At 33.4% G+C, this 21,929-nt stretch overlaps 3 protein-coding genes across 8 annotated transcripts in view; all 3 read left to right on the top strand.

The window, feature by feature from the left end:
• Positions 1-5,167, top strand: part of LOC128680455 (uncharacterized protein) — a 62,729-nt gene extending 57,562 nt beyond the window's left edge. Inside the window, exons 4-5 of the mRNA XM_064436804.1 lie at positions 306-447; positions 735-5,167. Coding sequence (XP_064292874.1) covers positions 306-415 — 110 coding nt within the window. The 3' untranslated portion in view covers positions 416-447; positions 735-5,167. The remainder of the gene's footprint in view (positions 1-305; positions 448-734) is intronic.
• Positions 5,168-6,656: 1,489 nt separating this feature from the next.
• On the top strand, positions 6,657-12,527 carry LOC128680454 (uncharacterized). 3 transcript variants are annotated; one of them, XM_053763618.1, is made up of 7 exons: positions 6,657-6,792; positions 7,172-7,496; positions 7,963-8,094; positions 9,378-9,476; positions 10,562-10,659; positions 11,411-11,467; positions 12,114-12,527. In XM_053763618.1, the coding sequence occupies exons 1-7, from the start codon at positions 6,762-6,764 to the stop codon at positions 12,179-12,181; spliced, it is 810 nt and encodes a 269-aa protein (XP_053619593.1). In that variant the 5' UTR covers positions 6,657-6,761; the 3' UTR covers positions 12,182-12,527. The 3 variants fall into 3 exon arrangements, with proteins under 3 accessions (XP_053619593.1, XP_053619595.1, XP_053619594.1); XM_053763619.2 differs by having other exon boundaries at positions 6,680-6,792; positions 7,144-7,496; XM_053763620.2 differs by lacking the exon at positions 7,172-7,496 and having other exon boundaries at positions 6,663-6,792.
• A 1,106-nt stretch (positions 12,528-13,633) lies between these two features.
• Positions 13,634-20,469, top strand: LOC128680448 (uncharacterized). Of its 4 annotated transcripts, none has more exons than XM_053763610.2 (8): positions 13,634-14,049; positions 14,687-14,815; positions 15,606-15,891; positions 16,621-16,752; positions 17,787-17,891; positions 18,264-18,361; positions 19,736-19,801; positions 20,177-20,469. In XM_053763610.2, exons 3-8 carry the CDS (start codon positions 15,851-15,853, stop codon positions 20,233-20,235), a joined length of 501 nt encoding a protein of 166 aa, XP_053619585.1. In that variant the 5' UTR covers positions 13,634-14,049; positions 14,687-14,815; positions 15,606-15,850; the 3' UTR covers positions 20,236-20,469. The 4 variants fall into 4 exon arrangements, with proteins under 4 accessions (XP_053619585.1, XP_053619587.1, XP_053619586.1 ...); XM_053763611.1 differs by lacking the exon at positions 13,634-14,049 and adding an exon at positions 14,392-14,522; XM_053763612.2 differs by lacking the exon at positions 14,687-14,815.
• Positions 20,470-21,929: the final 1,460 nt, after the last annotated feature.

Genomic DNA, 21,929 nt, shown 5'->3' with positions numbered 1-21,929 from the left:
TACTTTTACATTTTTAATTTTGAGAGTTTATTTTTTCAGTTTTTTCCTTGTTATTATATCCATGGCTAGAATAAGTTTTATCATGGATCTTATTAGTTGGGTCACGATGGACAATGATCTTTTTCTGATTGGCCCGGGTCTTGGATGTTTATCTATATATGTATTAGTTATAAAATATAGTATCGTTGAGTTAGTATCCCATAACACAAGTCTCGAACTTATTTTGGGGCTAGCTCAATATGTGTGATTTGTCCTAATATTTATTTATTTATTTAGGTATACTTAATATATACATTGGTTTCCAGAATGGTGGGGAGCGCGCACATTTTGCTGCAACACAGACGAATGCAACGCCGCGTTCACACGGAGCCCAGCCGTGGTCCTCATTGCGACGCTAGCCTTCCTCGCGCGCTGACCGCTCGTGTAGACCAGCCTTTAGTTCTGCAGGTATGATTTTAACTTAAGTATCTATTACTCATTATGTAACTAGTATTTTCCAAATCAGTTTATTTCCAAAAAATCCATCAAGATACAACTAGGAAAAATATAATATAATCCTTAATATTATAAATGTGAAAGTCTGTTCCACTTTCATATCTAGATCACTGGACCAATTTTGATGAAATTGTTACAAACATTTTTGGACTTCTCAGTAATGGTGATTACATTTTGCCCAACTGTAATTATGTATTTTAATTGTTTGTACACAAAAAAAAAAATAATTTTTATTTCAGATTATAAGAAGTGAAGTTAGTGAGAATATCAAGGTTTTCAAGATTTAGTGAAGATTTTAGTAAAAAATATATTTCATTAAAATGAAAAAAATATTGAAATTCAAAACTATGGAAAACAATTCCTTCGACAGTAAATTACATTTAATTTTAACATTATATAAATAACGTATATTTTTTTTCAATGTAACATTAAAATAATATTCAACGTAGGTATTGGTAATTGGTTACTTATATTAATAATATTTTTTCTCAAAATGGTTTAAACTAAAATCGTAATATAACCTTTAAACAGCCATTTGTTAACATTTAAGTAAAGACACACTACGAGTGTAATCGAAATGAGGTACTTTTAAAAAAAGGTAAATAGTCAGTAGTTTTTACCGTGTTTACCTATTATTTAATTTATTGTTTTATTATTCATATGTTATATATCTTATAATATATTATTACGACTGACGACCTCGGTGGCGCATTGGTAAAATGCTTGCCTCTGAACCGAGAGATCCCGAGTTCGTTCCCCGGTCGGATCATGATGGAAAATGATATTTTTCTGATTGGCCCGTTTCTTGGATGTTTATCTATATATGTATTTGTTATAAAATATAGTATCGTTGAGTTAGTATCCCATGACACAAGTCTAGAACTTACTTTGGGGCTAGCTCAATCTGTGTGATTTGTCCTAATATATTTTTGTTTATTTATTTATTTATTATTGTAGTTTCATATAACTTCTTACATTAGGGGCATTTCCTTTAACTAATTTATTATTTTTGTGATCTCAACGTTTGATGCACTGAACTTTGCTTCCAGATTATAGAAGTACATAAAAGCAATTTGAATACTAATAATGTTATTAAAGGAAATGCTATGAATTATTCCGTACTTATATGGTTAAAAAAATAATTACGTAAATTTACAAAGCTAATGTCAAAAAATGTAAAAAATATGTCAAATGGAAATTCCTAATTTGAATTGTTTTTAACTAATTTTAAACAGTCGCGATTTATCATTAATTACTATTATTATTATTAATATTAATAATAGTAATTAATAATAAATCGCGACGGTTTAAAATATTAATTTTATTATTATTAGTATTAAACGCGCACGTACCTTTTATAGTTCGGTAGTTTCGGATCGTCTCCAATACAAAAAGACAAGAAGGATTTCTACAACAAAAAAAATATTCAACATTGGTGCGTTTGACAACCCCGAGTGTTGCAGAGGTCCATGGGTTACGGTGACCACTTACCATCAGGCACTGCATGCCTGTTTGCTTTTAATTATAAATTATTTAAGTTAATATTTTACCCTTCGATCTTGGAGATAATAAAAACAATTGATCATCATCATGATATCGAGTGTGTTATCGCTAACACTGCTGTCAGATTTTATTCAAGTCGCCTAAAGGCATCTGACATGACTTTTACCGCCATCTAACATCATTGAACAACATTAGGATCACAATGGAGTAAATAATCATAATTGTTTACCAAATTTTAGTATTCAAACTGCAACTTATCTAGATATAGAATATTTACATGTAAATAAAAATCACAATATTACGCTTTATTATCACGGTCAAATTCTTTTAGTGTAGTCTTAAGATTTATAGATATATAGTTAAAATCATTTCTTACGTAAATCATAGATTATTATACCTTTTCTATCAACTTTACTTTGTTGCTTAATTTAAATTTTTTTGACGGTAAATTAGAAATTGACACTAATAATTAATAAAATATTAAATGTTAATAAAATAAATTTGGCTCATTTTGTTCAAGTTTTGCCAGGAGTCTGCGTTTTAATAGCTTAAAAATTCTTTAAAAACTCAATGCTTGCCTATTAATTAATTGTGGACAAATCATAAATTACTTAATACATTTGTTATTCTTAATTTTTCCACAAATAAGTATATAAAAAACAGAAGAATGTCTTACAATAAAAAAAATATTTAGCCTTAAAAAGTTCGCAACTGTCAACTGTCATCAAATTTAAAAAGCAAATGTTCTGACGCACACAGCGCGGTTGAAATTTGGAATTAAAATTGTTTTGTGGTTTAAAAGTTAATTGTTGTGGAGTAATTTTTAGGACCGGACTCGACCGAAGCTATGACATGGGGATCTAAGTTTTGAGCAACTAAAATTATTATTATTTAATTTGTGAATTATATTGTTTGTTCAAAATCGAGTCAGAGCCTCAGGGTCATATTATTTAATTAATTTTTAAATGTTATTTGTATTGAGTAGGTCCTTTTCATTATTCAAAATACTTTTTTATATCATTCCCATCAATTAGTAGTAAGCAATTATATATAAGCATAGATATAGTTTCAGAAAAATATGTTATGTTTAAATGGTTTTGTTACACGTGTCACACATGCTTTTCAACTAAAAACAGAGATATAAAAATTCTGGAATCCAGCGGGAATCGAACTCACGCCCCTACCTAACCTAACACATTATTCTTAAAATATGTTATATGGAGAAGATATTAAAAACATCAAGGTTTATATACAAAAATGAGGAATGTTACAGGTAAAGTTAGCTATGATATATAACTAAAAATAAGTTCCTCATAAAAGCCTCTTGAGAAAAATTACCTTGTAAACCACTGAGCAGTGGATTATGTTTATCTTCTAAGACAGCAATTCTGTTGAATTATTTCCGTATCTTACGCGTTTAAGATTTGTAAGTACTTTTTCTTTGCCGGGAAATATAAAATAATGGATTCTTTGTGGTTAGCACGAGTTTTTACTATACTATAAGGTGAGATATATATGTTTGTGTATACTTTCATCATCAGCCTACCCTTATCCCACTCTATGTGTGGTCGGTACAGCATGTCAGTCTCCTCCACTTCTCCCTGTCTGATGTTAACCGATCTGTTACTTCCTTTTTAGCCATGTCCTGCCTAACGCACTCAATCCACCTCTTCTTCGGCCTGCCCCCTACTTCGTATACTCCTGGTGATGCAGCTTAGTTTTGTTACGAAACATTGTATTGAACGAAAAAGAGGTAACGTTCACATTTAAACGAAGTAACACTTTGGATATTTTTGTTCATTTTGCACACTTCTGTGCAATTTTGTAAGCTAATTTGTGACATATACATAAATATCATAATTATATTTTTCTGAAACAATGATTAAAGTACTACTAAAAGTTACGCTTTATAATTTTATCACGTATAAACATTAAAAGCTGAAATATTCTAAATTACAATAAATTTATATTATAATAAGTACATATATTATTGTAATTAGACACATAAGTATAGAAAGCAAGGTAATTATTGAAATACCCCGAAAACATTATCATAATTTAAATTTGTAATTTTTTTTTAATTAATAAATTAATTATTTTGTTAATCATACCATCTTGCCTTACCCTATCTAACTTAGGCGGGCGCAAAATGTCAAGTTTTTATTTCACAATTAAATTGATTTACCTCAAAAATTCGGCTTGTTCTATATCCATCCGGTATTCCGTATTGATGTTTATATAATTTTAATATGTTTGTAATAACTGGAAAAGATCCTTTCATGGGATAAGTCCGCCGTTGCCTTTAAGTTACTATTAAATATCTGTATGGTTTTGTTTTCGTATTTTATTATGGGTAATAAAGAAAACAAATAAACTTTATTATACGAATGTTTGACATTTAATATGTTTGTTATGTATGTAGATCGCCGTTTTTGACAATTTTGAGTATTTTTCAAAGAACACCGTCAGTTTTATAGCAAATTCAGCTAATTTTGCTACAGATTATCTATGTTATCTAAATGCATAGTTACTGAAACGATGTAATATTTAAAGTATTGAATTTGCATCAATCATTTAAGACCATATGTGCAGTGTACATTCCTAAGAAAATAAGTTTCAGTAAATTAAATGGCTTAGTTTTCCTAATAAAGTTTAAAAAATTTTGTTCACAGTGATTGGAGCGATTTAAAAATTAAGAGGTTCCATTCATTTAATATCTCCATTTATTCTTCAAATAAATAAAACGTATTTTAGAAGTTCAAAAGCGAACCGAGCGACATTTGAAATGTATGCGAAACTGCACATATCCCATTACTTGGTGGAGTCATAGGTGAGCGACGGACTGGTGCACGAAGCGATGCGATACTGTGTATTTATGAGTGACCACGGTGAAAATGTAGACCATAAATAAATACCAATTTGAATAATTTTGTCACTAGTGTCCGATCTGGATATACGAAAAACGCGTTTCGAGCTTATTTGAATCTTACACAGCATATGCGATACGTCAGGTGTGTTCAAATAAGTACGTTCAGTACCGCGTCGCACTTCTATGTTGCATTTGTCGCTCATCTAGGACGCCGGGATGACAAATACAACGCAAGCAATATTTACGTTTCCAGCGCTGTTTTCAATCTGTTCCTAGTTAAATAAAGACCAATTTATCACGAAAATTGTTTGTTTTACCCTCCTCGGTTTGGGTCCTTGTAAAATACGTATCCGATATCCGGTACAGTTGACAAAGTAAGACTGACTGAAATGTTTTTCCACAGTTAGACTTCAGAATCGCTCTAGGCTCCTGTGGCGCACGTAGTGTTGCAGTTGTTCCTGGGGAGCGGTGATTACTTACCATTTGATATGTACCTCATATGCCATATAAAAATATAGTAACATAAGTCATAACTTAACTTAAGAAATATGATACTTAGAGAAAGAAAGAAGCAGTGCAGAGTAGAAGTGATGGTGGTGTAATGGTTAAGAAGCTTGGGACTTTAATAAATTGGAACCCCGGCCCCAGTCGTCCAACAACCCCACGTATAAGCGTTATAAATAAATATAATTTTCACTGTCAATTATTTTATAGGACATGTGTAAATTCATCAATTAAAAAACTGAACATGAAGAATGAGGAAGAGTCTGTGGCATTGTCCGTCATTAGAATCAGTACGCTTTGTCGTCACTTGCACGTGAGTTCACAAAACGATCTGATTCTTCAGTCGGATTCTGCTAAGTCTACGATGCAGAAGAATACGAAGAACATATTAGACAGGTGTCAACGTGAGAGTCTACACTTGTCGAACTTGAAATTTTTTGCACATGTTCTCATTTTGACATTTTCAGATCTTGACATTTTCAAACCTTGGCATTTTACGTTGGCATTACGTTATATTGTTATCTAGGTTTCTAGCCATAGGACTGAGTTCTTTAAAAAAAAGCGTAAAATGATTTATTCAGGGCCTACAACTTTTGCGCGCGACGCCACTGGTGTTGCCGGTTGCGGTGATCACTTACTATCAGAAGGGCCGCATGCCGCAATAGTACATACTCGTATATAACAAAAACCAAAAACTATACTAATGGACGAAATATTTTATATAGTTCTTATGCCTACCTGGGTACTACGAAATAGGTGGGACCTTGTAAAAATTGTCCCACAAAAAAGGGACAAATGAGTTTCGGCATTTCTTATAGCTTTTTGACAAATTATTATAATATAAAATTTGTCATGAAAAAGTGCAAGAAGGAAGGTGTGATTTCTGAATAAATGACTTGATTTGATCGCTCATTCCTTGTTAAGCGTTGGGAGTGGTCAGTGGAAGTGTCGTTTTGGCGGGAGATAAATTTCACCTACTTCCGTTTGTCTTGCAGGGTTGAAATTTCCCACGACGCTTTAGTTTCCATGGGAATGCATTATTATAATACGCATGACCTGATGGTGCACCCAGGTTACGAGGGAACTCTTCAATGGTTCACGGCACGCAAATGATTGTCACGCGTTGAACGCAAGAGATCTCTTTTGACGACAATGAAAACTTGTTTTAAAACACAATATTGTATAGACGAAAAATATAAATCCGAAATACTAATACTTTCTTTATCGCATGATGATCGCAAATTTTTCCTTATGTAATTGTCGTAACATGAAATCATACTAACAGTGCTGCAACCCACCACATAATATTTTCAATTTTACGCCTTTTCAAATCTGATGGTTGTTTTTAATCAATCAATAGCATTTTTTTTACAAAATACGCGATCGAACGATGTGTTCTGTGATTTTGTGTTCATTAGTATGTAAGTATATATATTTTAGAATACCTCACATAGTTTGTATACAAACACATATTTTCTTAAATTAAATAAATCAAAATCAAAATTTCTTCAGAAATAGATCTGATATTCTAAATTAAATAATATTTGCAAAAGCTAAAAACAACTTTCATTACGGAACAATCACTGCTGAAAAGAAATGCCTAATGAAACTCATTTAAACAGTATATTATGCTTAGATGGCTTACCACTTTTTTACGCTAACCTTGGGTTTTGGGGCATCACAGCTCCGAATGTAACCGGTTACATGCGAAGGTGAGAGAGAGAATTACCTCAAAGTACCTACACTAGCGCCATCTACGTTAAACTTTTCAGCCCTAACCATAACATTACGTTTTCATAGTGACCACTCAAATTAAGTTGTTTCACACTCATGAATTTCTATTCAACAAATTCTGGAAAAATCCCCATTACAAATACAATGACACAACCTTATCGACAACACAAAAAAATGTGATTGCAAAATATGCTAATTGTTATTTCCATCGTAAGAAACATAGTGAATATGTAACAGAATATTTGGAACCGGAAAAAATGAAGCACAAAAATGGTGATGTGAAAATTTCATTGAATAAGAAAAGTACACGAAATAATATAATATATAATGTGTGGAGGCACAATACGAGTAATTGGCATGCAATGCATGCGACAAATCTAAAACGACTAAGGTAATATAATACATATCATAAATAATAATTAAAATAATTTATTTTACATCATTGTCCATTATCATCATGATCAACAGACATTTTTTCCGCGTGGCTCATGGGCCATACTTCTTGAGCATGGGCCATGACTCACCACGCAAATATAAGCTCAATATATAAGTGGATGAGAGATAAATTTCCTTTATCTAGTTCTAGTGGCTCGTCCCGGCTTCACTCAGTTAAAACCATAATAAATTATAAGCATCTACACCTAAATTACCTACATCAAAATATCATACTATCTATTGCTAGGTAGTTTTTGATTTACCGCGTTCATACAGACAAAAAAACAGACAGATGAGACAGATTCTTTTTGTAATATATAAGGGTAGTTTTTTCTAATAAATAAAATAAATCATTAAAAATGTCGCGGTGGCGCCACTGTGTAGGTATGCGCAGTCTCAAGTTAATAATTTTTTTATTGTAGTCGCTTACAAGCAAGAAGGAAAGGAAAATCGATGAAAAACCAAAATGGACCTTTATCTTCAGCGGAAGCAACTAGTCCAAACTCTGGTGGAGCTACCTCCAATACAAATGCTGCGAATGCTTTTACGAGGACGCGAGTATTATATATCTTAATCTCATTAATATTATGAATAAGAATGTTTGTGAGTAGATAGATTCACGCTCAAACGGCCGGGTCAATTTTTATGAAATTAGTCATTGAGCAACCTTGCTCAATCAAGCTTGCAAACTCTCACAACCTTGGATTAACGCATAGGATTCTGATAGTCAATAATGATTTAGTAAATGGCACTAAAGAGCATAAAAAGCGTAACTTAAAAAAAAATAATTACATGGGTAACACCGTGGTGTGAAGCTAGGAAAACATAAAATATTAGAGGTCTAAACTAGGCCTTAGATAACTTACAGTGCAAATATGAAAGTTTACATTTTGCGTAGTGTTCATTATGCGAAATGAACATTATGCTCCAGTCGTTAGGGGGTGCGTACATTACCGTACATAAACTATGCCCAAACTCATTAAATCTGGGGGGGGGGTAGCGTGTGTTCGGGCGTCTCGGCAAGTATCAGGTAACATTTTTTACAACATCAAAGATTCGAGAATACATTGTTTTTTTTATTTTATAAACAATGTCTCAGAAATCTAATTACCTGTCGTTAATTCTACAGCAAAATATTTTTTTTCCTTTTTTGTGATTCGTGTAATGGCTGGGACTTTACCAAAGCTGTGCTGTGCGCAGCGGACCGTAACGGTATTTCATACCACCAATTATTGTATTTTAATATATAAATATTGATGATGATACAATGGTGATAATACAGTGGTGGTCAATTGGTGGTATGAAATACCGTTCAGTGAATTTGGTATATTGTTAGTTTGGTGTATATTGTTTTACTTATTCGCGCTCTATTAACTAAACCATTCTTAAAAAGATGGGTTGTATCTAATCTTTCATCCCTAAAAAAGTACGGGCGCGGTGGGAAATTCACGCGGGAAAATTAGTTGTTCAATACTCAGCTGTGGCTCGCTCGTCTCCGCACAGCTTTTATCGAGTCTCAGCCAATACTCCTTTTTACTAGAGCTTATACTCTTGTCGCTGGAGTACTCTCTATACTCTGCTTTGATTTTAAGTACGTACGTCGTTTGATATGCCTGCCTTCTCATTCGGTTCGCTCGCGTAACTCTTCCACGGTCTCCCTGGACTCTTTAAAGATAGTTTTAAATAGGATGTCGTAATGGCCAATCATTACTCAACTCCTTTAAATTTTTTTTACATTTTCCAGAAATTTCTTAGCAGCTTTTTCTTTCTGTCTAGCTTATTTTCGCCATCCTTCTCCATTTAACACTAAATAATCTAACTTTGTATGTCTATTTAGGAGTAAAACAACATACGGTTGGACAAGAACTACACCTAAAAGAGTTAGTTTTATTGAATCTTGTGAATATGATGCGTATTACTGCATGAAAGCTTACGTGTAAGTAATTTTTACTACATACTTCTATATTGTTTCAATGTTTTCTTTTTCATAACAGTCGTAATCTCTCATAGCTGAGAGTCACGAGGTGGATTGAAATACACAAAATTACTTTCTTGGCGTTATTAATGGAGTGGTTTTCCATTGCCTTCTCCATTTCGGTGTACAGGCGGGCAAAACTTCGTCTATTTAGATAATTTTCTAAGTCAACTTTTTAACAAATTTTGAACGAGGACGGGGATTCACATTGTTCAACCGTTTATTGTTATTAAATTAGGCTTTATGATGAAACTAAAGATTTCAACATACATTTGTAAATGCTTAGGTATCACATGAACAATTTCAGCTTCATGTATCAAAGCTGAAATGTACGCATTCGTTCATATATGGAGCAGTCAAGATATTTTTATGTGCAACATTAATACAGCTTGCTTCTGGCCCGTCGATTGTTCCTCTTTTTTTTCGTTGTTTTTCAAATTCAAATTCAAATTCAAATTCAAATCATTTATTCAGAAATTAGACCTTCACAGGCACTTTTTCTCGTCAATCTTTAAATTTATAGTTCTCTTCGTTTCTCTCATTAATTCGGAATCCCTATGTTTTCTCTCTGATAGAGATAGTCCAGTTTTTTCATTGGCATTCTTCTTTTTTTGCATCTCCTGTTGCTTTTTTTTGATTCTTGGCGCGGGCCAAATCTCTCTGATTACCACAAGTCATTGTGTCTTAATTTCTGAAAGCCAGTAAAGCTGAATTAGTCGCACAAATTAATAGTATAAACTTGAACGGACGATACGCTTGTCCGGTCGAAACCTAGGCCAACGCACCGCCCTCCTTCTGACTAGTATATAGATTCGTTAAAAGCAACTAAAAGAGAATTGCTGGCTTCCCACAAAAAGCCACAGTCAGCTGCACAATCACTCATAACATATCGATGCTAATGCCAAAAGGAATGAATGATGATGGCGGTGTAGCGCAGCGCTACCGTTATTTGGATCGAACAATATACATACAGTATCATTTCTTTATTCCTTACAGAGCCAAGAATTATTAAACTCAAAGAACTTCATAAATCTGTTATTTTTCAGAACAGGCAGCGTTTGTGCTCGTACTGATTACTTCTTGTATATGACTTTCAAAAATTACTGTCAACTGAATTATATCAATTGTTTACTTAGATATGAAGGTGTGTATATTTTTAGCTGGCTATTCCCCAGGACCTATGCAGAAATACACAGTCCATATATTATATCCTATATCAAATTTTTAAACGAGCTATATTTGTTTCAATCATCATCATATTGAGTGTGTTATTGCTAACACTGGTGTCAGAATTTATTCAAGTCGCCTAAAGGCATCTGACATGACTTTTTACGACGAATTACCGCCATGTAGTATCAGATATTCGTATACACACTAGTCAACTAAACTGTCCACCAGTGTGCAGGTTTCCTCACGATGTTTTCCTTCACCGGAAGCAAATGGTGGTCTATGAAAACTACAATATATGAGTTAGATTGGTATACAAACTCATACAGCACGTGTAGGATACAAATCTGAGACCTTTCAATCCACAGGCGGACGTAGTAACCATTACACCACCACAGTAAATGTACCTATGTAAAATAAGAAAAAATAAATAAATAGGATGACTTTTTAAACACTGGTGACTTATTGTCTACATGCTCAGTCCATAATACGTATGAACTTTTCGTATGGGAGTGAGCGAATAAAAATTCAGGTGATCCATACATTTTCCTCGTGTTAGGTATGTGATTTTGTATAAAACAGATGATTTTTTTTTGTGATTTTGGTCTTGCTCCCATAGTATATGTATTGATTTCAAAATACTTAACAAAACTATCAATATTTTTCCAACAGCGAAGCCCTAGGGCGTGACTAGTGTAATTTATTAAATACTTCCGTTTTTATTTCAGTCTGGCACATAATACACATGTCCCCGTGCATGACACATGAATATAGCGAATTTGTTGGTGGGTATTTATTAGATCACTTTAGTTTGCCGACGTCAGCTCGCTGGATTAACCACGTTAAGCTATAACAAATAATGACGAAATTCTATTGGTTGCTTGAAACTTCGCTCCGCACGGCACAGTTTCGGTCGAGTCTGGCGCTGGCTGCGCGTGGGCATATCACAGATTGCTTGCAGCTGCTTGCCTGGCTGACACTGAGGTTGTACCGTCAACTTTAAATACGCAATTTGGTCTATTTGCGTCGGGGGTTAAAAAGAGATGGTAGACGCTATCAGGGTTTGGGCATGTTAAGAAAGAAATGAATCAAAATCTAAATCGGTACAGCGGTTTAGCCGTGACAGACAGACAGACTTACGCATTGATAATATTAGCACGGTTATTTATGTGGATGGATAGAGATGTAGAGGAAGACCGATGGAAAGATAAAAAAAAGTATATTAGGAATGATTTATGAAAGTCTGAAGTATCTGAATATCATTATGTATATTCCTTCCACAAGTGTCAATTTTCTGCACTATTATGATAATAATGCGTGACCGAATCGTGCGTTCAGGATCGGCTCCCGATGAGGGAACTCCTCAAGTGTTTACTGCTCTGGCGGCAGTAAAAGATTGCGTTTAAAAAAAAATCTTCATTGTATTTTCAGAATATCCGAACAGACAAGATTATAAATATTTGTACCAGGAATTCGCTGAGGCCGGCAAAAAGAAGTAATGACCAACAATTAACGTCATTTTTTTTATTTAAATTAAGTAAATTATTGTTTATATGTACCTACTTTAGTTTTAATTTTAGATTAATTTAGTTTTTCTATAATTCTATATTTTTTGAGAAGTGTAACTTTAGTTGTACACAATTTATATGTTTAAATAACTAATATCCTAATCCCAACTATAAACAATTATAATTGCGAAAGTAAGTTTGTTTGTTACCTCATCACGCTCTATCTACTCGACCAATCTTCTTGAAATTTTGCATACATGTAGTTTGAAGTACGGGGAAGGATTATCTCAGAAAAACCCCTGCTCCCGTAAGAAATTATGCAAAAGCTGGTTGTTAAGAAACGCTACCAATAAATAATTTAGAAAATAATAATTGTGTGTTACCTATTTCATAACATAGCTTTTACAAGCGGCTCCGCCCGCAAAAAGCATCAGAAATAAAGTACTTATTAGTCAAATAATAATAAACTATATATCTATAAATAATTATATCGTACCAAATCGGTGGCGCTGTGGTAAGATTCTTGCCACTGAACCGAGAGGTCCCGGGTTCGATCCCCGGTCGGGTCGCGATGGAACATGATCTTTTTCTGATTGGCCCGGGTCTTGGAAGTTTATCTATATATGTATTTATTATAAAATATAGTATCGTTGAGTTAGTATCCCATAACACAAGTCTCGAACTTACTTTGGGGCTAGCTCAATCTGTGTGATTTGTCCTAATATATTTATTTATATTTATTTATTTATTTCTTCCCCAGGGTTTTTAACTTAATCCATACTCAATTACATCAAAATTGATTGATCGGCTGACTGTAGCAAAAGTTACCAACGTTTAGTTTTAAATAAAATATATTTTTTTTGATATCAGCGTAAATAATGTTAGCTACTACATTAGATAGATAAAGTCATTATTGCACCATTTACAAAATAATCTATATATAATATATAAGAGCGAAAAACACTCACTCACTCACTCACTCACGTATCAAAAAATTTCGAAAACTACAGAGCCCATGAAGATGAAATTAGGCAAGAAAGTCGATTGTGACTAGGAGACGTCCGCTATGAAAGGATACTTTCGAAATTCCATCCTTAAGGGGGTAAAATAGGGGTTGCCAGTTGGTATGAAACTTCGTAATTTTTTAAGTGAATGAAATGAAATGAATGAAATTTTTGATTTAAATTTGTAGTTGGTAATCTATATATAGTTAGTAAAATATAACTATATTTTGAAAATTGCATCTCTAGGGGAATGATGGGTGGAAACTTGTGCGAAACTTTATTATTTTTGAAGAGAGGTCCATGAAATGTTCGGCACGCGTTACGGGAAGCGGGAGCGGGACACGTAGCGGGAAAAGACATTGCAGGACAAGTTTCGGAACGAGACACGTAGCGGAAACCGTAGCGGGAAACGGGCAATTGGACTAAAGATGACAAAAATACGAATTTTAATCATATTAATAAAGAAATTTTACTAGTCTTAGAATACGCTGTAAAAAAATGCTACTAATACGCTATAGAAGAATTTTACTTCGATTCCTTTTAAGAAGTGAAATTCACGCGTGCAAAGCCGCGGACAAAAGCTAGTCTTAGATATAATTTAGGTATTCGAACATGAATGTGATCAAAGGCGGACTTATCGCAAATACAATTTCTTCCAGCCAATCTTTGGGTGGAAATTAGAAAGCAGTGAACCGAAAGTAGGTTTTGTGTTGAAAGTGCTAAAGTTTAGGACATTTATTTATTGTTTTTTTTTTTTTTACATTTCATTTATCTTATAATATTTGTACGATAAAACGATAATTTTGGCCTTAAAGTGTGATTTCAGTATATCATACAAAGTTCAATTTTAACGCGGTATGTTCGGTTTCTTTCTATAATTATCATTTTGTTATAATTTTAATTGATTTATTTTTATATAGACTATTTTCATAGATATCATTTACAAAATAACTTAAAATATGTTAAGTATTTATAATTTTTCATTTTAAGAATGACATAATGAAAATAATTCAAACAAAAAAAGTAAAAATTAAACTTGAAATATTGGATATGTAGCTTTTATAAGTATAGAGTATTGAAAATGCATATTATATAAACAAGAGAATATAGCATAATATTTTTTAATAAAATTCAGTTACGACTATTCTCCATTTCGTAATCCCAATCAATGAAATAAATTTGTATGTGCAATCAATATACACATAAAACTTCTTACATAACTTAAATCATGTAACTGAATATAACGTCTATTTATATATTTTTAAATTTTGTAAATAAGTTTTTTTTAGTGAAGTTTTAAAATATGCACGTTTTATTTTTTTTTATTTGTAAGTTAATTTTATTTGTTGTCATGGTGTCATTTTATTATAGAAGCAAATTTTGGATATCTTTTCGACACCCAGAAGTTAATTTTTCATACATTTCAATAGTAATTGTCAGTTTTTTCGGTTTTTCTTTTTTCTTTATTATCGGACCCCCCTCGTATTTTTAGCTAGTGTTGTTCGCCCCGGCGAGCCGCGTCCAACGACACCACTCCTGTCCCGAGTATGTGGATTTTTGCGCGATGAAAAGTGGAGCGCTATAATAATGCCGAGTATATAATAATCAAAGCACGTGTCTCGTAAGACATTTTTAACACGCTTAAAGTCTACAGATGAGACGTAAAATGTAGAATAAAAATTTATAATTTTACAACAAAAGAAAATCTTGGATTTGTCAGAGTAGTCACAACTACCTAATATTGAAAACAACGGAGCCCCAACGTGCTGCGTTGTCGCAACGGATCGCAACCTAACAGTAGGGCCTGGCTCTATCAAACAGGTGGCGGCGTCGTGGGTCGGGTCGGGAGGTTCCCTCTATTGTGGTTAAGCTTCGCGATGGCTGACTCACGCGTCAACTCGTGAAAGGGTGCTGCCGGGGGGAACTAGTCAGCTCGACCTTTTATTAAAAGTTTTTTTTGTTTGGTTAATTATACACTTATATATTTTTCCTTTTATCAGCACTCGATCACAATCATAATATGTTTCAGTACCGTACCTTTTGACCATGTACTTTATTGTGTACTTACATCGTTATATTACTGATAAAAAATTATATTTCAAAAATGGTAAGCACTTCTGACATAATAGGGACCAACACTGTTTGAATGAGTTTCTTTCGGCATTTCTTCTCAGCAGTGGTCGTTCCGAAATGCTAGTAGTTTGTAGCTTTGGTAAATATAATTTAATTTAGAATATGACGTGAAAAAGTGCCTGTTAAGGCCTAATTTCTGAATGAATGATTTGATTTTGATCAACATCTTTCTGACGCAAACACGTTTTTTTCCAAAAATCTTATTGTAACAAAAGACTCTCTGTTGTTACAATAAGAATTTTGGAAAAAAAAACTTATTTGATCATATTTTTTTTTAGTAACGATAAGCATACATGTGTTGGGTGATACTCCGATTTGTTTATTACAACGACGTCATGGCTTTCGTAGTCACAAAAAAGCAGATATAATAAATAAGAAAAATATATCAGAAGCCAGACTGAAATTCTACAACTCGTTACCTCCACTAAAGTTTAGTGAAAACAGAACATCAAATAAAAGTGTGTATGAGAAATTTTCGAACAAAACAACAAGAAGAAGATATTTATCTGGTCGAAGATACCAAATGAGTACCATATTTCAAAGTCTACTCACACCACACAAAGGGTATTGCTCGATTTAATAACATTATATATATATATATCACCTGAAAAAGTACCATTCGAATTATTTAAATAGATAAGTATATTTAAAAATATATTAATTATATGTTAATATTTGATTTGCAACTTTCAACTTTTTAATGTTCATTAATTTCATTTAAAGAGTTAAAATTTTATTACTTAATTTCATGGTTTTATATATATTGTGGAGACACTCGTGTAAAGTTGTTACGGTGCTTAATACTTAACTTGATTTGACTTCTGACTTAGTTTTAAGTAAAATTTTGACATTATTAAATGAGTATATCATGCTAATTAGAATATAGTATTCTAAATTTGAACATGTAATCATTAATAATAAATCATTCATTCAAATCATTCTCACAGAATCACAGACGACCTCCGTGGCCTTATGGTCATCATGCCGGCCTGCTCTACACTGGAGGTCCCGGGTTCGATCCCCGGTCAGGTCATGATGCAAAATGATCTTTTTCAGGTTGACCTGGGTCTTGGATGTTTATCTATATATGTATTTGTTATAGAATATAGTATCGTTGAGTTAGTATCCCATAATACAATTTTCGAACTTACTTTGGGACTAACTCAATCTGTGTGATTTGTCTTTATATATTTGATTTATTTACCCACCTAGTTTTTATGTATAGGTAATAATTGTTTTAATTGATTTATGTGTAATATTAATAACAATATCTAATAACAAAATAATCCACAGGTTGCGATCTTATGATTATTTCGAAAATAAACAGTCTATTAGCGAAGAAGAACGTGTTGTAAAATCAAGGACCAATGTCCCGGCTCATAAGAGGGGACGTCCCACACCAAGAATGATGCCAGCACAGGGATCGTAAGTTATAATTGCCTATAATTATAGTTTTTATCAGTACTCGTAATTAAAATCATATCATTTATATAGAAACATTTATTTAGTTTAAACCATAATAAATCAAACATTCAAAACCTTCCTCTTGAATCACTCTATCTATAAAAAAACCACACCAAAATGGATAGGCAACTATATTTTTTGATAAATCGTACGATTGAGAGTTTCGGGAGAAAACGTTACTTGAATGATGATTCTTGATTTTTAAATAACTATTTTTATAATACAAACGGTTAATTTCGACGAAGTTTTAATCACAAAAGTAACCATTTTCAGGTGATAATAAAATTGAATCAGTTGGGAACGGACAAAGGAAAACCTATAAAACTATTTTTATCAGAGGACCTCGAGGAGGAGTAAAGTGGTGCCTCTGAACTGAGAGGTCCCGGGTTCGATGCCCGGTCGAGTCATGATGGAAAATGATCTTTTTATAATATGTATTTGTTATGAAATATAGTATCGTTGAGTTAGTATCCCGTAACACAAGTCTCGAACTTACTTTGGGGCTATTATAATATTGCTATTATATATTAGTTCTTATATATATTTATTTATGATGATAAATAAAGGATGATGGCTGTTTATGATGATAAACAGCCATCATCCTTACCTATATCATGGGGTAGAAAAACGTCTTCTCTATTCAAGCTCTGACTTCAGAAGTGGAGTTTTAAGTTTTACGTATCTGTATATCTGTATGTTTCTCCGTGGCATCATACCAGCCAGACGGCCGAACCGATTTTGATCTAGTTTTTTTTATTTGAATGAGAATTTTATCTAGATTGTTCTTCGCTACGTTAGCATTATGTATTATACAGCCGTATGGAAACCGGCAATTTTTTTCTAGCGGATAAGAGGATGCCAGCAACTTCAAAGGCGGGCCATGCTTAAATGTTTAATTTAATATTATAAATATAAAAATAAGTTTGTGTATTGTATAGAAAAGGGACCGGCAGATGTTCCTATTAAAATGCTAAATAAATAATTTTGTTAAACAGTACGGATTACAACCGTATGATCCGAAGTGCGCCGACTCCACCGCCGACTACTGAAGGCTCGGATCATTGCGAGTATTACGCTGTTTCCTGCATGAGGGCATACAAGTAAGTATACGTTTACTATAATATTGTATTGTTCTGAAATTCATGAATAAAATTGATACTTTAGGCCCTTTCAAGCGATTTAAACCCGGTAGTGCGTGTCGCCGCGGCACCATATTCTGCGCGATCGCGCGACGTCGTCGTGTTTTACATAGAAGCCCTTGGTGTGTGAATCATTTTCACTTGTGTGTAAAGGACCTTTGACTAGAGACACAGATTAGACAATATTTCCAGTAGTTACGTCCATCCAGCAACGCGAAGCAAGATAAGTATGTGCTGCTTGAAGCAACTAATTTGCTATAGGCATATTTTATCTCAAAATTCTCACGAGGGCGAAGCCCCGGGCAACATCTGGTGATAAATATTTTTTCGTAGCACTGGAGTGATCTGCGGACGCACTGTGTACCTGACCTATTACACATTTACCAACTATTGCATGCTGGATTATACCAACTGTATGGAAAGACATGAAGGTATTTCACCATACTATTAGTAAGTTGTAAAGTTCTTGCCACTGAACCGAGAGGTCCCGGGTTCGATACCCGGTTGGGTCATGATGGAAAACGATCTTTTTCTGATTGGCCCGGGTCTTGGATGTTTATCTATATATGTATTTGTTATAAAATATAGTATCGTTGAGTTAGTATCCAATAACACAAGTTTCGAACTTACTTTGGGGCTAGCTCAATCTGTGTGGTTCGTCCTAATATATTTAATTATTTAATTTAATTAGTTTAGACCAGATCTATTAGCTCGATCAAAATCAAAATCAAATAATTTATTCATAAATTAGACCTTCACAGGAACTTTTTCTGGTCATATTCTACTAAATTAGATTAGAATCGTCCCATACACATAACATTACAAAAATTACACGAAAATGTAATGATATATGTAGGTACTATTTATTGTCGAAATTCTCGATACTTGAGCAGTAATAGAAGTATCGATAGCACTATCGATATTATGGCTATTATGATTTGGTTGTATTGAATATAGATAGTCTCTATCTTATGCCTGGCCCTGGCAGAAGGGGTAAATCCAAGAAGTGCTGGCTTTATGTCGTCAGACTTTTTAATCAGCACTCGGATCACAATCAACCTGTTTTGATATACATTATATACTTTGATATATTATTAGAAAAAAAAAGAATTGTAAGAAACAATCATGGAAAGCCCTTCTGGCATGTTAGGGACCAACACTGTTCAAATGAGTTTCTTTCGGCATTTCTTCTCAGCAGTGGTCGTTCCGAAATGCCAGTAGTTTGTAGCTTGTGAGAAATAACTATGTAATATAAAAATTGCCGGTGATGGTCTAATTTCTGAATAAATGATTTGAATTTGAATTTGAACTGATTGCGTATATATGGACTAATAACTAAGGATACCAACGACCTTGAGAACATGAAACGAAAAAGTAGAAATAACGGAGCTTCAGCTCCAATCAATGGCTGCGAAACTGAGAGAACGCTCAGATGAGACAGTCTCTGTATTATGCCAGTAGTTTGTAGCTTTTTGGGAAATCTGTATATGGTAAATCTTATAAAACAATGTCGTTCCTCGCTGTCTGTCCTCCATGCTTAGATTTTAACAGCTACGCAACGGATTTTGTTGTGGATATTTTTAATAAATCATGTAATTCCTGTGGTATGAATAGGTGTATAATTTATTATGGTTGGGCCGAGTTGCTAATGCTATATAATTTAACGTGTAAAAGTGTCCCTGAAAATAGATCAACAAAAGGAAAGAAATAACACTGCTTTGAAGACGTAATTTCTGAATGAATGCAATGACTTTGATTTTATCAATATTTGTTATCAATTTTATATTTTCTGTATTTATTTTCAGTATGGCAAATAGCACATTACGGGCCATGTTTCAATATATCCCTGATTACATTGGAGAAACACTTTCGTGAGTACAGTTCTTCATTCTTTTCGAGTGTTATTTGCTAACACCTGTGTCAGATTTTATTCAAATCGCGTTTGTCTTTTACGACCATCTACGGCGTCTAGTGGCAAACACTCACACATATCATAACAAGAGTTAAGAAAAGTAACCTTTTTTTGATTCGTGTTCTCCCAGTCAAGTAGAATATTTGAAAATTTTCTTTTAAGTTTCCACTTTTTAAGTACGCATCAAGTATTTAAAAAGCGCTTTTTATTTTCATTATTATAAGGAAAAAGCACAAAATATATAGATGCTTTTTCCTACATAATTCAGATGCGCTTTTTTCCGTATTACAATACGTTAGAATATTTTTTTAAATTTTTTGTCTATTTTTTCCAGATTACGAATACACTGATGATTACTGGTTGGACGCTCACGTTGTAGACCCTACTGTCTAGTCTAGTCATTCAAAAAAATATTTTTTTTACCTAATTTTTTTCTTAATACACACACACACACAGTGAAAAACCATAATAGTAACAAATATTAAATTATCTTTAAAAATTATGTTTTTTTCATCAATTTGTAATGTATAGAAGTTCCCTGTTCATTAAATTGAATGAAAATGATGCATTTAAATTTTGAACATTATTACGTTTCGAGAAACAAAATTATTAAGTACTAGATGTTGCCCGAGGCTTCACTCCTGTGGGAATTTTGAGTTAAAGTATATAATGTAGCTTTCTAATGGTGAAAGACTTTTTGAAATCGGTTCGATAGTTTCGGAGATTACCCGCTTCAAACATACAAACTCACAAACGCCTACCTCTTTATAATAATAGTATAGATTATTATAAACAAAATTATAATAATAAATTATTAGCTTACAAATTAAAAAGTTTGTTTTTTACGCCCCAGCCGTGAATGCAACCAGTAAGATGAGAGGTATGTGAGTATTTATTTGCCTATCAACTGTCAAGGCTATATTTCCCTTAGTCACCTTGTACGGCATCCACGGGGGGATATATAGTGGTCCTATTCTAAGTAGGGAGCCGCCACGGCGCACTAGCTCTTGCCACAGTAACGAAAAGAGAATAAAGTAAAATCGACTTTAAAATTACGTTTGTGGAAGCTACGCGAGTCATCAATCACATTAAAATGAAGTTAGGTTGTATGAAAAAAAAAATTCATTTTAAGGACTTTTTTGAATAAAAGCAAAGATACTTTTTTATCACTTTGTTATGCAAATTTCCCTTTTGTTATTCAAGATATTTTCTTGGTCTCTTCGGTATTGGTCGATGCAGCGCTATGAAGGTTTTCGGCTCAAACAAACAAACAAACTTCAGACAGCGGAGCTTTCATCTATTAATATGGAAAAAAATATGGGTATATAATTATTAAACTTTTTGTAAATCTAACTAATATTATAAACGCGAAAGTAAGTTTGTATGATTGTTTGTTTGTCACCTCTTCACGCTACTCAACCAATCTTCTTGAAATTTTGGATACATATGGTATAGTTTTGTAACGCAGCCTACGCTTTGTTTGGAATCTCTTTCGATGTAGTTCGCTTGCGCTGGCACATTTGGATCTACTGTCATAAATGTTAAAATTCTAAATCCGCTCGAACACTTTGACGCGTAAACATTACGATCAAGCTAGCGACGCAAGATGGTGGCCGTGATAAATTTATAAACATTAAATAAAATAATAAGAACAGACCCTATAAGGGTCTTACTTTAAGTTTTATAATAAACTTACTTTACTACCTACTGCCTAGTGCCTATTTACTAACCAATCCTCGATAAAACCCCGACAATGGCGCCCAACGTGGGGCCATTGATGTACGGGGAAGGACATAAGGAACCTCTCATATTGAAAGAATAACTGCTCCCGTGGAAAATCGCGCAGGTGAAGCCACGGGCAATAGCTAGTTACCCTAAAGACTATAAGATACACTCTCTATAATTTGTGTTTTTTTGGAGGCCAAGATCGCTTCCAAAAAAACACAAATTATAGAGAGTGTTTTTCTTAAATAACTACTAAACTTAAATTTATTTGCATTTCTGATAGACTAACAATTGTCGACCGATATTGAGAGATGAAGTCCGACAATTGTTTGGAATTTGCGAGCTCGGTGCAGAAGTCGACG

Source organism: Plodia interpunctella, chromosome 24 (genome assembly GCF_027563975.2).
Source record: "Plodia interpunctella isolate USDA-ARS_2022_Savannah chromosome 24, ilPloInte3.2, whole genome shotgun sequence".
NCBI lineage: Eukaryota > Metazoa > Arthropoda > Insecta > Lepidoptera > Pyralidae > Plodia > Plodia interpunctella.
Note: the sequence above shows the minus strand (reverse complement) of the source record. Positions and strands in the feature narration are given on the sequence as shown.

Coding starts and splice junctions, on each gene's coding strand:
- LOC128680448 (XM_053763609.2), top strand. CDS start 14,498: ATGCACGTTTTATTTTTTTTTATTT. Junction 14,523..15,605: donor CGTTTTATTTTTTTTTATTT/GTAAGTTAATTT, acceptor ATTTTTTTTTAG/TAACGATAAGCATACATGTG. Junction 18,362..19,735: donor CTGTATGGAAAGACATGAAG/GTATTTCACCAT, acceptor ATTTATTTTCAG/TATGGCAAATAGCACATTAC.
- LOC128680454 (XM_053763618.1), top strand. CDS start 6,762: ATGTGTTCTGTGATTTTGTGTTCATTAGTAT. Junction 6,793..7,171: donor GATTTTGTGTTCATTAGTAT/GTAAGTATATAT, acceptor ACGTTTTCATAG/TGACCACTCAAATTAAGTTG. Junction 8,095..9,377: donor GCGAATGCTTTTACGAGGAC/GCGAGTATTATA, acceptor ATGTCTATTTAG/GAGTAAAACAACATACGGTT.